Source organism: Natator depressus, chromosome 3, assembly GCF_965152275.1.
Source record: "Natator depressus isolate rNatDep1 chromosome 3, rNatDep2.hap1, whole genome shotgun sequence".
NCBI lineage: Eukaryota > Metazoa > Chordata > Testudines > Cheloniidae > Natator > Natator depressus.
In genome coordinates this window covers 206,847,244-206,862,447 of record NC_134236.1, presented here as the reverse complement: position 1 = coordinate 206,862,447, position 15,204 = coordinate 206,847,244, and the positions used below count along the sequence as shown (strand labels likewise).

At 54.8% G+C, this 15,204-nt stretch overlaps 2 protein-coding genes across 2 annotated transcripts in view; both read right to left on the bottom strand.

Moving 5' to 3' along the window:
- CUL7 (cullin 7) overlaps positions 1–3,744 on the bottom strand; it is a 44,560-nt gene extending 40,816 nt beyond the window's left edge. Inside the window, exon 1 of the mRNA XM_074949786.1 lies at positions 3,609–3,744. The gene's annotated coding sequence lies outside the window, so the exon portion shown is untranslated. The remainder of the gene's footprint in view (positions 1–3,608) is intronic.
- Positions 3,745–6,240: 2,496 nt separating this feature from the next.
- On the bottom strand, positions 6,241–13,705 carry MRPL2 (mitochondrial ribosomal protein L2). The gene is made up of 8 exons (XM_074947205.1): positions 13,631–13,705; positions 13,131–13,220; positions 10,754–10,922; positions 10,132–10,273; positions 9,793–9,908; positions 9,036–9,146; positions 7,997–8,070; positions 6,241–7,398 (listed from the first exon to the last, which is right to left on the bottom strand). The coding sequence occupies exons 2-8, from the start codon at positions 13,197–13,199 to the stop codon at positions 7,186–7,188; spliced, it is 894 nt and encodes a 297-aa protein (XP_074803306.1). The 5' UTR covers positions 13,200–13,220; positions 13,631–13,705; the 3' UTR covers positions 6,241–7,185.
- Positions 13,706–15,204: the final 1,499 nt, after the last annotated feature.

Below are 15,204 nucleotides of genomic sequence, written 5' to 3'. Positions count from 1 at the left end.
GACGACGTGGGAATTTTATGTAATATTTTTATGACGCCTGTGTTTGCCTCAGTTTCCTCTATATGTTGCATTGTTACCCAGCGGAAGGAAAGAACTGTTTGTCTCAGGGGCAAGCTAAGAGACAGAGATCTGGGTGTCAACTAGCTGTCTGGGTCTTAATCCCCATATCAGTGGAGCATCTGAGAAGACAATGGCAAATCCAATCTTCAGGACATTGACACCTAGCAAATAATGACCGGGAGGGATGTGGACTTCCCCGCCTCTCCTTAGGGAAGCTGAACAATCCCCCAGCTTGAGATAAAAAGACAGGAGAGGTATGAGGTGGGGAATACAAGTTGGCTCCTGGAAGGAGTCAGAGCTCTCAGCTGGAAGCTGATGAAGGAGATCAGACAGAGGAACAGGCAGAGCTTGCACTAAGCTGTTCACTTCAGCTTGGCCAGGCTCTGGGCTAACCAGAATGGCCTATGCTTGAACCTTCACCTCTCTAGACTACTCTAAGGACCTCCTGTGCTGTGTTCCAGTTAACAAATAAAACCCACTGTTTGGACAACGCTGCATGAGTCTCACTGCAAATGCTGGACAAGATCCATGAATCCCTGCAGAGTGGACAAGTCTCCATCAGGAGTCTGTCTCAGCTGGACTTGCTGAAGGGAGCTCAGTGTGAGCTCAGTAAGCTGCCTGGCTTACCCGGGAAGAAGAGCAAGACCCCCTAGGGATCTGACACAATGAAGGGGTTCCTCCTAGAGATGGTTCCAAAGCTGGGGCCATAGCATCAATCCTGTGGATCTGTGTCACCTTCTCAAAGGCTTTCTGAATATCCAAGAACACTACATCAACCAGATCAACCAGATTTTTTCTGCGGAAAAGGACCTAGGGGTTACAGTGGACGAGAAGCTGGATATGAGTCAGCAGTGTGCCCTTGTTGCCAAGAAGGCCAATGGCATTTTGGGATGTATAAGTAGGGGCACAGCGAGCAGATCGAGGGACGTGATCATTCCCCTCTATTCAACATTGGTGAGGCCTCATCTGGAGTACTGTGTCCAGTTTTGGGCCCCACACTACAAGAAGGATGTGGATAAATTGGAGAGAGTCCAGCGAAGGGCAACAAAAATGATTAGGGGTCTGGAACACATGACTTATGAGGAGAGGCTGAGGGAACTGGGATTGTTTAGTCTGCGGAAGAGAAGAATGAGGGGGGATTTGATAGCTGCTTTCAGCTACCTGAGAGGTGGTTCCAAAGAGGATGGTTCTAGACTATTCTCAGTGGTAGAAGATGACAGGACAAGGAGTAATGGTCTCAAGTTGCAGTGGGGGAGGTTTAGGTTGGATATTAGGAAAAACTTTTTCACTAGGAGGGTGGTGAAACACTGGAATGCGTTACCTAGTGAGGTGGTGGAATCTCCTTCCTTAGATATTTTTAAGGTCAGGCTTGACAAAGCCCTGGCTGGGATGATTTAGTTGGGGATTGGTCCTGCTTTGAGCAGGGGGTTGGACTAGATGACCTCCTGAGGTCCCTTCCAACCCTGATATTCTATGATTCTATGATCACCCTTATCCACATGTTTGTTGACACCCTCAAAGAATTCTAACAGATTGGGAGGCATGACTTTCCTTTACAAAAGCTGTGTTGACTCTCCCCCAGCAAGTCTTATTCATCTGTGGGCCTCATAATTCTGTACTTTACTATAGTTTCAACCAGTCTGCCAGGTACTGAACTTAGGCTCATCAGCCTGTAACTGCCAGGATTGCCTCTGGAGCCCTTTTTGAAAATTGGTATGACATTAGCGACCTTCCAGTCATGTGGTAAAATGCTTCCTTCAGTGACAGGTTATGTACTACAGCTACTAGTTTTACAATTTCACATTTGAGTTCCTTCAGAACTCTTAGGTGAATACCATCTCGCCCTGGTGACTTATTACAGGTTAATTTATCAATTCATTCTAAAACTACTTCTTCTGACACAACAGTGTGGGACAGTAGTTCACATTTGCCACCCAAAACTAATAGCTCCGATGTTGGCATTTCCCCCCACCTCCTCTGCAGTGAATTAATTTAGTTTCTCTACAACGGCCTCGTTTTCCTTGAGTGCTCCTTTAGCACCTTTGTCGTCTAGGTTACATCTACAGGAGGATAAAAGCCTCACAGCACAGTCACGGGTGGCCCAGGTCAGCTGACTTGGGCTTGTGGGGCTCAAGCTACGGGGCTAAAAATTGCTGTATAGATTTTTGGGCTCAGGCTAGAGCCCAAGCTCTATAACCCTCCTCTCTTGCAGGGTCCCGGAGCTCAGCTTCCTGCCCAAGCCCAACCATCTACTCAGCAATTTTCAGCCACAAAGCCTGAACCCAAGTCAACTGACCTGAGCCAGACGTGGGCTTTTTATCCCCATGCAGACATAGCCCTAGTGACTCCACTGCCTGTCTGGGCGTTTTCCTGGTTCTGACGTACTTAAAACATTCTTACGGTTAGTTTTTGCATCTTTACCAATTTAGGAATTTCCTCCAGGTCAGATTAGCAGGGACACTGGGGATTTTTCACCTTCCTCTGCAGCATGAGGAGCGAATCATCTGCTCGTATCACCTGGGCATGTCTCACCTAACCAAGTCCCTGCCATTGGTGCACCTCGGTCCTTCCTGTTCTCTGCCTGGAGCACTCAATAGTTTAGTCTCCTGAGAGCTGTAACACTTTGGTCTAATTTCAGTTGTTGGGTTTAATGTGCAGGTGCTGGGTGCTGTTGGTGGCCTGTGACTTACAGGAGGCCAGACTAGATGATCTGGTGGTCCCTTCTGGCCTTAAACACTATGGGTACGTCATATTTACGTACGTATTTTGGAGCAAGCGTCCCAGCCTGGGTCACAGACTCTGGCTAACAGGGCTCACCCTAGTGCTCTACAAATAGGAGTGTAGACAGCGCTTTGAAGTTGCAGCTTGGGCTGGAGCGCAGGTGCTGAAGCCCAGGCTCTCTGTCTGGAGCCGCCACCCCACGCCCCAGGCTTCGAAGCCCAAACTCCAGCCCATCCTGCAACTCCAAAGCGCTGTCTACACACCTGTTTTTAGAGCACTCGCCCGGCTAGCTTGAGTCTCGACCTGGGGTGGAAGGCTGGCTCGAAACTGCGGTGTGGCCATGCCCTGTAGCGCTAAACACGTCCCAGCGAACTCTTAAATGGGGCCGCTGGGACATCAGAAGTAGCTCGAGCCCCCCGGCTAAAGCCACAGGTCTAGCGGCAGTCACGCATGGGCGGCCGGAGGGAGCCAGGCCCGGGGGTCGAGAACTGGGGTCTTGGGCTGGGAGACTGGGCGCCCCCCAGCTCCTCCCTTCACCCCGCCCCCGCCAGGCGCAGGCTCCGGAGCCGCCCGGCCCCGCCTCGCCCCAGGCTCTGAGCAGCCGGCCCGCCCCCGCCGGCCCGCAGCGCGCTCGCTGGGTGCGGCGGGGCCGGTTCGCGTCCAGCCCGCCGGGACCGAGGCCGGACCCCCGGGCCCGGGAGACCCCCCGCAGTTCCCACGGGGCCCCTCCCCGCCGCAGCCGGGCGCCCGGCCCGCTCGGGGACAGCTGGGAGCGGGGCCAGGCGGTTCCCAGGCTGCCCGAGGGCCGGGCCGGGCCTGCCCGTTACCTGCTCCCTCCGGCCGCTCCCGCGCCGCTTCCGGGTCCTCGACACGCGCGCGCAGCCCGCCCACTACGGCTCCCCGCTCGCGACAAACCCCGGCAGTCGCGCCCGCGACGGGGAAGAGTCGGGCCGGCCGCCGTGCGCCAAGGAGGGGGCGGAGCCTCGCGCCACAGCCCCGCCCCCGGGGCCGCAAGGACTCAAGGGCCTGAGTCCTGGGCCCTGGTAGAGCAATTCTGCCAGCACAGCTGTGTCCCGGCCGCCTTCCAGGGACAGCCCGCACCTGGGAAGGGGTCTCCAAACACCTCCTGCCTACGGGGCTAGGGGGACCAGAGGTCCCGATTTTATAGGGACAGTCCCAGTTTTGGGGTCTTTTTCTGATATAGGCTCCGATTACCCCCCGTCCCGATTTTTCACATTTGCTGTCTGGTCACCCTGTAAAAAGCTGTAGTCACTGTGGGTGCACCAACCTGGGAAGCCTGGGCAGGGCTCCGCGCCCAGGGAACAGGGTCTCTCTGAGAACAGCCGCCCATCAAAGCTCTGGTGATAGCGATGGTCTGGCCTGGATCTTCAGAACCTGGCCTGTGTAGCAACCCAAGTTCCCACAATCAGGGCCCACGTTTTACATAAACTAGCAGCGAGGCCCTGAGTCCCGTCTCCCCGTCTGTTTCCACAGCTCAGCCTTGTCGGCGGACAGGACGCTGGGCTAGATGGACCGTTGGTCTGACCCAGTCTGGCCGGTCTTATGTTCTTTTCCTTGAGTGTTTTTCTGTGTTTGTAACACTTGCTTTGGGGGAAATACATCATCCTTGTAATAAGGAGTACTTTAGCACCTTAGAGACTCACAAATTTATTAGCGCATACACTTTCGTGAGCTACAGCTCACTTCATCGGATGCATACAGTGGAAAACAGAGTGGGGAGATTTTACATACACACAGAGAACATGAAACAATGGGTGTTACCATAGAGGTGTTACCAAACACCCATTGTTTCACGTTCTCTATGTATATAAAATCTCCCCACTGTATTTTCCACTGCATGCATCCGATGAAGTGAGCTGTAGCTCACGAAAGCTTATGCTCTAATAAATTTGTTAGTCTCTAAGGTGCCACAACTATTCCTATTCTTTTTGCAGATACAGACTAACACGGCTCCTACTCTGAGATCTATCATCCTTGTAATGTTTTCATCCTTCAATAACAGATACTATCAGCCTGAAACACCATCTTAAAAGAATTTGCAGGTCTTGAAATCTCATTTTTACAGTTTATAAACTGAACTAATTCATTGTCTCCGGTTGGGACCACTGTAACCTCAGCAGTACCTCAACCAATCATCACCCTTCCACTCAGGCTCATTTGCATGCCATGGTAGAAATGAATCCATGATGGGAGAGGAACTATGCATGTCAAAAGTTTTTACTGGCAGATTCCTTGGTTCACAAACACCACTGTGCGTCAGAGTTCTGGAGCTGCCTAGTAGCAAACTAAGGGCCACTTTGCCCTTACATTCCAGCTGTTTTGCATTGCCCTGGTATAGCCCCAAGTAACCAGAGCAAACTGGTCATAGGTTCATCCAAGATTCCTTCTCAAGGTGGCATCAGAGTTCTGCCTTCTTGGGCCTGGTATTCTGCCATTATTTTTCCCCCATACCCATCCTGCTAAAGCCTTTCTCCACAGGCCTGCTGTGAAGAGTTCCTCGGTGTTCTGCTTGGAGGGGCTGAAGCCAACACTTTATTTCATTTGACCCCGCCCTTCAGGTAGTGCCGTTACTAACAGAGCTGAGCACATTGATTTTTTGGTTCAGCGGTCATGCTAAAAAATAAATAAAAACAACATTCGGGTCATTTTGAACAGAAACTGAATTGTTTTGGTTTTTCTTGCAAAAAACAAAACAAAAAAAACCAAAACCAAAACAAAACAAAACCCTTGTCCGGGTCAAACTCAAGGTTCAAAATGACATTTCATTTAAACAATTTTGGTAAAGTTTGGTTTGAAAATGTCAAACCATAACACTTCAGCGTTTCAAAAAAAAAAAAAAAAAAAAATCAGCCAACTTGAATTCATGAATAGTTTTGGCGCCCCCCCAAAATTTACTCTTTGCCAAAAGAAACACCCAGCTCTAGTTACTCAGAGGGTATTTCATGGTGCTGTGACTTGGCTGGCCTGACTCTGGAAGGTAATTCTAGGCTCATTCCATTAGAGGCAACTTGCTGAGCTCTGTAAAGCAGTAACACAGCCCTCCCTCTTACAAAACATGACTGCCGGACTCAGCCCCCAGGAGGGAATCATGTTGCAGACTCAAGGTGGGAAGGCCCAACCCCCCCAGTCCAAAAAGTTTTATTTTGGGATCTCTGCATTTGAGGTGGCCAGGTTTTATGCATGGATTTTTCCCTTTTGATTCTGGGTATCACAGTTCTGGGGTTAACTGCTCCTCTGATCCCCTTCCTGGCCTCCTTAAGGGCACCCATTCAGGTCTCAGGCTTCTTAGCCATCACCTCTCTCTCAGGGTGCAGACCCATATCCATGTCCCTGTCCCTCCAAGCCAAGGATTTAGGAGTGCAATTCACTGTGCTCATCCCAGCAGGTCTGACCTTAGTCCAGCACCTGAAATTCATTCTCTCCCAGGGACAATGACAAGTTCGCCAGGGACAAATCTCTGCTACAATTGAAATTTATTGTGAGAAAGGCCCAGCTGTAGGAGCATGGACCCATGCCAGGCCTCTGTACAAAAGCAGCACCACGTGGCTTTCTAATCCAAGTCCCCCCAAGGCAGCTTCCCCACAGGAAAGAGAATGAGAGTGGCTACCTCCTCTTCAGGAGAAGGGCAGCCCAGCAGTATGTACCATCCAGCCATAACCCGAAGGAGAATGTTGGGACTGTTCCAACCTCACTGTGGGATATCTAGTAGGTAACTAGATGGCACCCCCATCGTCACTGCAGGCAACAGGACAGGGGAGTGGTTATCTCCCCAAGTTCAGCCCCTCCAGAGCAGCCATAAGATAGAGAGGGATGCAGATTACTGCAGCATCTCCAGCACCAGGAAGCAAGGTTTTTGGAAAGGGTCCAGTAACTTCAGCAGGGAAGGGGACCAACTGGTACGCTCTGACCCGTGAGCAGCCCCCAACATCTTCACAGAGAACAGGATCTTTACCATGCTAGGCCCAGGAGGTTAGGTTGAGTTCCCTTGCAGTGGAGAGGGCTCTGGGAAAAGGGGAAGATACACGGACTAGGTTTCCTGCAGATGCTGAAGGGGAGAGAACACAGGGCAAATCCATTTAACACTCCAGTCATTCGTTATCCCCCTCCCCACCTCTATGGCCCAAGGCTCAGATGAGCCCAGTAGCTGGGAGTCAGCAGCCCCAGTCTCCCACAGCAGCCCCATACCCACACTCTAGGGGGTCTGAATATGCCCATAGTGCCAAGGCTAGGTTCACACAAGCAGTACGCGGAGCCTGCCCCCCAGGACACTGATCCCATCAGGGCACTCCTGCAGCTTTGCACAGAGCAGATGCTGTAGGACAAGTGAGAGTCGAGGGGCTGATTTTATTGAGAGCCATTGAGGGGCAGGCACCGGGGCAGGTGTCAAGCCCGAGCTGCTGCTGTGGGCAGGTTGACGTAGCTCTTCATGGGTGGGAGTGGTTTGATCTTGCGTCCCGCCCAGCCGCCCTTGCGGTGCCATAAGCCACTGCGCGGGCGCTTCCCCAGCCAGCGGTTCCGGCCAGCTTTCCCAATGATCCGCTTGTTGTGGTCAACGTTGGAAACTCGCCCCACGGTGGCTATGCAGGTCTCCAGCACCTGCCAGGGGAAGAGAGAGGCTGTGAGCGGGAGCCCACCCGGGGCAGACAGCGCCCAGGATGGGGGTGCCAAGGGAGAGTTCTTGGCCCCTGCTGCCAAGAAGCTGCTTTGCCTGCGCATACAGCCACAGCCCCAACAGCTCAGTGTCCTCTCATGGCACCCTCCCACGTGTGGGCGGCCTGGCAGGCACTGCTCTACCACCACTGCACCAGAGCCGGTGCCTTCCCCTGCTGGGCCCTACCCCTGGCATGGACCAGGCTAGAGAATACTACTGAGACAAAGACCAGAGGCTAGGGGTCAGCTGGGAAGGGGATTCCCTTGATCTAGGGCAGAGCTGAGAGCCAGGCCTCGTCCCTGAGCACTGGCTGCCCTGCCTGCCTCAGCTCGGTGGCCTGTCCACACTGGGAATACGTAGCCAGGGCCACATCTCTGCTCCACAGGTCTAGGCTGCTGCAGAGCCCATACAGCCAGCACAGACCAACCCTCGCATTTCATCCTCTGGCTGCTGATGTTGCAGACTCAGCCAGCAGCCATTGCTCAGAGCCCAGGGCAGAGGCGCATCCGCCCGCCACCCTCATCCCCACTCTCCCCCCTCTACCTGCATGTGTCTCTTAGAGGGCAGCTGCACGATGGCCGTTCCATTCACCTTCCTCAGTAACACCCCACAGGTCCCTGTAGCACACAAGGAGAGGGCAGGCTAGTTTCTGGCTTCCCTTAGCAACCGGTCTCTTGCCAGCAACCTCCTACCTTAGCAAATGGTCCCCTGCCAGCAAACCAGCTGAAGCCCTCTGCAGTGCCTCAGAGAGAAGTGGCTCTATCCCAGATGCACAGAGCCTGCACCTCTTCCCTTGTCACTGAAGGAGGCGGTGGGAGGGGACAAAAGCACTCGGGATTTTCATACACCAAAAGAAGGGAGTGTTCCAGACCCATCAGGTAGGAACCTCTGCCCCCTGGCCTGGGACTGGGGCAAGCAGACAGATTTGGGAAGGGCTCCACGCCCTGGGAGTGCCCTCTTAGGAGCATGGCTCACCCACTGGGACAAGATATTAACTCCTTCCCCAAGCAGGAGTTGCTGTTTTGGGATGTCAGCTCTCACAGCTGAGGCTAGGGGAGAGTTGTATAACCAGCAAAGAAATAGGAAATATTCTCCCCATCCTGGGGCAGAGCAGCCAGAGCAGGGACCTTGACCCAAGATGGTGAAGGAGGGCAAAGGCCCAGGATACCAGCCTGGAATCAGCATTGGTTCTCTGGTACCACAACACCCACAGGTCCCCGCCTCCCCGGGACTGGGCACCCCCCACCGGCCACCTCCAAACAGCACCTGCAGGTTCCTACACCCCCTTGGCTGGGCTCCCCAAACTGGTCACCTCAGACCAGCACCTGCAGGTCCCCGCCTCCCCGGGGCTGGGCACCCCAAGCCAATCACCTCAGACTGGCACCAAAGCCAGAGGAAGCTGCTCAGTCCCCAACAAGGTGGAGTCAGGGAGAACCTAGGATACAGCCTGCCTGGAGGCAAACCAAACCAATCCAATCATCTGGCCTCTACTCAACCCCATCCAGGCTGCTCTCCTTGAACAGAGGGACAAGACCAGATCTGCTCTAATGCTGGTTGTGATCCTGGCGAGGGTCCATCTCACCTGCTGCTCGGATGTACTGTGCTCCTTTCCCAGGGTGGCTTTCCAGGTTATTGATCAGGGTCCCCACAGGCAGAGCTCCCAAAGGGTATGCATCCCCTTCATTGGCAGAAACTGAAAGACAAAGCCCAGTCAGTATGCTAGCACCAAGTCAGCTGATCAGAGCGACTCCAGGGAGGCCTAAATGGGGCTTCTCCAGCTCCCAATCCCAGCAGAAGGCCCCACAGTAACTTCCCACCTGGCCTAACCCCTCACTCCACAGGGGGGCCAGCACAGGCTCTGACCCTGCAGCGCTTGCTCCAGGGCAATGTCTTAGGTTTGGGATTTTGCCTCACCCTCAGGACAGGCTCTCACACCAGGATGAGAACATCTAAAGTTCCTCCAACTGTCATTCAACATTTCCCCTCTAAGATTGTTCTCCCAACCCCGCTGTAGCCCTGAATCAGAGGGTCCTGGCTGGTGTCCCAGACAGCTGGCTACACATGGGAAGCTGGCTCCCTCCAGCTGACACCGTATCCGAAGCAGCTACAAGTCCCACTGTAGACAGAGTGATGTGGTATGACCCTGAGAGAGGGTCTCTATGGAGATGTGCTGCACTAACAGTGAGCTTGAACAGCTATGCCCCATGCAGGCATGGTCAGCATCTTGCCCCATGACAGATGCTGTTCTGAAGCTTGCAAGAGACAGCAGTGCAGCCCCTGTCAAGGGGAGCCAGGCCCTATGCCCTAGGATTCACCCAGAGCAGGTCGCCCAGGCTCACCTGCCATCCTGCCTATGTGCCCCGAGGTTTTGAGGAGGTCGCCAGGCTGCATGTTTTCTGTCGCAATGATCCAGCGTTTCTGCTTGCCACCAGCCACCAGGGCGATATCAGCCGACCTGACACAGACAAAGAGGAGCTCAGTGAGGGCACTGGGGTGACTACCAACCTCACACCTGGCTCCCACAGCGTCAGAAAGCTTTATCGTTTACCATGGGCCCCACAGTGCCTCCCACCCCACATAGAGCAGCCAGGCCTATGCACTGTCCCCCTCACACCCACATGTGGCCCCACACCCCAGAAATGTCCCCAAGCAAAAACCTGATCCACACTGCCGCTCACCTGCAGGGGTCATACCGGACCTGGATCACCTTCTCCTCATAGGGACCTGACTCAGCCCCAGGTCCGTAGCGCAGCCGCTGGAAGTCAATCATGCGGTAGCGCTGCTTGTGCCCCCCGCCAATCCCATGCACAGTGATACGACCTGCACAGACAGCCAGAGTCAGACAGCCATCCTTGAGCCAGCTCCATCCACTCCTGGGCCCTGACCCAACTCCCCAGAAAGCAACCACCCCTCAACTCCTTCAGGAGATACTGATTCCTGCCCACGTGCCGTCTCCTGCATCCATTCACACACTTGCTGTGTTTATGGAAGGAAGCATCTGGCCATACTGGGTCATTCTAACCCCCCAGCATAGCTTCCTGCAACTCACTGTCCCAGCACAGCCTAGATGCTAACAGTGCACCTGGACTGCATGCAGGAAGAGAGGGGTAAACAAACAAGACAGAGCCCTGGAAGCAGACCCTTCCTAGCCCCACGGCATGGACTTTGGGCCATTAACTTCTCTGCTTCCTCTATCACCCCCCCCGGGTGAATGGGATCCCTTGAGTGTAACCCTGAAGCCTGTTCTCACCCAGCTGCCCCAGTCTGGTGGGTTGCAGGGAATCTGCACTCTAGACATACCTGTGTGATCACGGCCACCTGTCTTTTTCATGCCAATGGGTCTGGTGGTGTATTTGATCCTGCATTTCCACATGGGGTTGTTGGTGGAGAGGGTGGATGAGGTGCTGAATCCATGGCACGCAGGGAGGAGCTTTCCCCCAAGGCAGACCAGCCTGGGATGTTCGGCAATCTGGGAAATCCAAAACAAACAACATGAAACTCCGAGAACAGAGCCTCCAGTCCCAGGTTGGAAGTGACGGGGACTTACAACTAAAATAGCACCCCATAGGGAGAGCGTCACGCACACTGTTACAGTGGGGTGAAGATGGTGGATGCTGAGCGCTGCCCTGTGCTCTCCCTGCCCATCCAGAGACAGAGGAGCCTCAAACCCAAAATGTAAACATTGGCAGACTAGGGAACGTTGGCAGACCAGGGAACGTGCCCATGCCCCCTTTACTCTGCTCCTGTGGGGATGGCAATAAGAACTGGGCACATCACAGCACCTCGCCCCCCTCTAAGGAGACCTGCCATCCTCTCTGTGCCCAGCACAGCTCCAGCTCAGCACCCCATTCACACAGCCCACCAGCCCCTTGCTGTGCTCTGTGCAAGGCTTGCTGCTGCTTGGCACAGAACACAAGGGCAACAAGGCTGAGGGAGGAGTAAGGTCCTGCCAGCCCCCGCCAAGGGACACTTGACAATAGGGACCTGAGGGGCAGAATTAAGGTGGGAAGTGTTACCTTAGTTCTGCAGCACCAGTTTTCCAATGGGTGTGTTCTTACAGCAAGGGGGATGTGAGGAGGCATGTTTGTCAGTGTTTGAATTCTGGGAATTAACTCCCATCGTGATGGGCTCAGGAGCACAGGGTAGTGCTGAGCACCTCTGATTTTCCCTCCACCCTAACAAAGTTCCTCTTTATATGGGAATTTCCTTGGCTTTTGAAGAAAGTGTGGGTTAAGGTGTCAGCTCCCGCCGCCTCTGGCATGCACTGAGCCTCTCTGTTCTCAGCTGCATGCATATGCAGGTGGGGGCAGAGGTTGTATTTTGGGAACCCCTTGACCAAGTGACCCCACATACACACCACACTAACTCTGCCACTCATGTGCCACAGCAATTTTCAAGACAATGTGCCTAGGCATCCAGCTTTTAAAGCACTTTTTAACAAATTGCCCTAACGAGAAACCCTGCTGCAACCTCACCTACGGAGTTGAGGCTGCTCCTCCATGCTAGATACACAGCTGCAACAGAGAAACCTACAGCCCCAAACAGCTCCTGCCTTCAGCCTAGCTTTGGAGCAGCTCAGCCACTCAAGACAAGAGGGGGCAAATCAGACAACACTTGCAGTGGCCATATCTGCTACCCCCCCCACCCCCAGTTTAAAGGCATTGGCAGCTGGCCTCAATTGGGATTCCAGCTCCGCTAGAGGAGAGGAGTGATGAGAAAATCCCACTTGGAGCAGGCACAGCCAGTACCAAGAGTCGGCAGGACTCTGGCCCGGGAAGCCACTGGGGAGGATGTTGATACTGTATAGTGCCATCGACAGTTGAGTCAGTTGGCAGAGCTGCATGCGGTGCCTCCCTGATAATACACTAGCAAGTACTCCTCTCACTCAGCACAGGGCCCGACACTGGACAAACAGACTGGTTCTGGAAGGCAGGTGGCCGTTCCCCCTCCCTCCACCCCCAACCTCCCCCAGTCTCGGTCACCCCCACCTCCTTCACTCCTAACGCAGAATGGTCATACTGTGCAAACTGGCAACCCAGGTACTGGGAGATCTGCCCACCGCTCCCCTGGGCTCCCCATTTTTTACACTCACTCATGCATCTGTTTCAAACTAGATGATAAGCTCCATGTTGGGCTCCAATCCTGAGTTGTGTCTCGGGGCCCTACTGCAATAATACGTAATCAGTACTAGAGCTGGAAGGAAAGAGCTGGGCTTCACTTGGCTCTGGGACACACTCAGCCCAGCCGCCTGGTTACCAGGTTGGAGACTCTGCTTCAGACACTGAACAGCACAGGGAACAGGGCTCATCTCCAGTCCCTCTCAGCAATCTGGCCAGACTGGGCCATCTCAGGAGGGCAAGGCCCATCTCAGGGAGGAAGCTGCGGCTGCACAGACACCACACTCCAAGGAGAGAGCAGCAAGGTGGAAGGACAAGGAGGTGGGAGGATCTGCAGGTGACCCCAGCATCGGAGCCCTTGGAGCGGCACAGACAGCTGCAAGGAGCTGCTCTGGAGTGCTCACCTGTGAGTCACATGTGGGGCAAGCCCCTGCCCTGCACAGAGGAACAAGCCCCCCCCACTCCGGCCAGGCTGCATCAGGACCTGTCTTGTGGCACACCCCCACCCCCCACCCACTCTCTCCCGCCCCTCCTAAGGCGGAAGGGCCACGGGCCGGTACCTGCGGGAGGCTGGGGGCAGAAGACAGCAGCAGGGCCCCTAAGGCCCGGGTCAGGCTTGACACAGACATTGTGGCAGCACGGCTGGCTGGCTGGGGAAAGAGCAGAGACAGCCGATTAGCAAGGAGCAAGAACGCACAGCCCAGGTGGGGGGGCCCCCCGCCCACGGGGGCGCGCGCACAGCCCAGGTGGGGGGGCCCCCCGCCCACGGGGGCGCGCGCACAGCCCAGGTGGGGGGGCCCCCCGCCCACGGGGGCGCGCGCACAGCCCAGGTGGGGGCCCCCCGCCCACGCGGGCGCGCGCACAGCCCAGGTGGGGGGCCCCCGCCCACGCGGGCGCGCGCACAGCCCAGGTGGGGGGGCCCCCGCCCACGCGGGCGCGCGCACAGCCCAGGTGGGGGGCCTTGCCTCACGCTCCCTCCCCCACCCCAGAGCCCGTGGTCGGGGGGGGCCCTCGCCTCACGCGCCCCCCAACCCGGAGCTGGCGGGACTGAACCACTCACTGCACGGCGCCGCCGCCACTGCCCGGGCCCCGGCTGAGCATGCGCGCGCGCGGCCCGAGGGGGCGGGGGCGGGAGAAGATCCCGCCCCTCTGGCCGTGACCGGCGCGGGCCCGGATGGAGCCGGGCCCCGCCCCCAGCCAGAGAACCCCCCTGGGCGCGGGCGGCTGGTGCGCGCGCCCGCCGTCTCTCTTCACACCGCCCCCAGACAACCGCCGGAACTCGTTGCCAGGGGATGTTGCAAAGGCCAAAAGTATAACTGGGTTAAAAAAAGAATTTGATAGGTCAGTGGAGGGCCCTTAGCCCAGATGGTTACAGAGGTTCGCCCTAGGCTGGGAGTGGGCGGATCACTCAGGGATTGTCCTGTTCATTCCCTCTGAAGCATCTGGCCGGGGGGCTGGAGCAGTTTGCGTAGTGGGGGTGCTGAGAGCCGTTGAACCAAGCTGTGAGCCCTGTGTATGATGGAAACCGCTGCCACCCAGGGGTGCTGCAGCACCCTCAGCACTCCTAGTTCCAGCACGCATGGCGTTTGGCACGGGCCAGTGGGAAGACGGGCTCCTGGGCTAGATGGGCCAATGGTCTTCCTTTTGCTCCTTGAGTTATTCCAACCAACAGAACTGTTGCATGCAAATCCGCCGTACAGCAAAGGGTAGTGATGGATTGGTAGTGATGGACTCTTACCTCACTTAAGAGTCACCAGAGCAAATGCCCTGAAACTGCATGTAGGCTATTATAGACATACTGGTCATGATGCCACAGTTAAGTTCTGTTTTCTACTACTTAAATAATCATAACGACTAGACATAGCACTCAATAATATAGCTGAGTTACACAGCCACATTTCTTCAAATACAGCCTGTGTAAAAGATTTCAATCAATTTTGACTGGGGGCGGGGGGAATAGATCAGTGGTTTGAGCACTGGCCTGCTAAACCCAGGGTTGTGAGTGCAATCCTTGAGGGGGCCATTTAGGGATCTAAGGCAAAAAATTGGAGATTGGTCCTGCTTTGAGCAGGGGGTTGGACTAGATGACCTCCTGAGGTCCCTTCCAACCCTGATATTCTATGTATAGAAAGTTTGAAGTGTCTGTGTTAGTCCATTGTTAAGATAAAGAAAAGATACATAATTTCTTAAATTAACTTTTACCTGTACATTTTTAGAAAACTCATTCTGTGCCCCAAGAGTAACTGCTATAGGTTTGAGGAGGAAATGCTGTGCTTTTCATACAGAATAAAGGAGTTGACTCCCTTCTTTAAGTGCAAATTGGAAGTCAGCCTTGACTATGGAGTCACACCCTCTGTAATTCCCCTAATTGGTATTTTTCCTGCTGTTGGGGTGGGGAGTCTTGCTTGGTCTGGGTCTTGTTATTGCCGGGTATTGTTGGGTTGGGTTGTGTGTCATTTTGCTATTGTGGAGGCCAGAGATGCACTGGGTATAACTGGGCTGGGGCTTGAATCAGGTGTCAGTCCTGAGGGGAGTGTAGGTGGAATTAGGCCTGTGTTTGGCAAGGGGAGCTGGGCTACATTTCCATAAAACAGAGTGTGCTTGGTGAGTAGAATTTGGCTGGGTATGTCTGGC

What these genes read in the sequence shown, in the direction of transcription:
- MRPL2 (XM_074947205.1), bottom strand. Translation starts at nt 13,199, where the DNA reads ATGTCTGTGTCAAGCCTGACCCGGGCCTTAGGGGCCCTGCTGCTGTCT. An exon ending in ACAGTACATCCGAGCAGCAG is followed by an intron (nt 8,071 to 9,035) that starts GTGAGATGGACC and finishes TGTGTGCTACAG; the next exon opens with GGACCTGTGGGGTGTTACTG. An exon ending in CCTCTAAGAGACACATGCAG is followed by an intron (nt 7,399 to 7,996) that starts GTAGAGGGGGGA and finishes TTCCCCTGGCAG; the next exon opens with GTGCTGGAGACCTGCATAGC.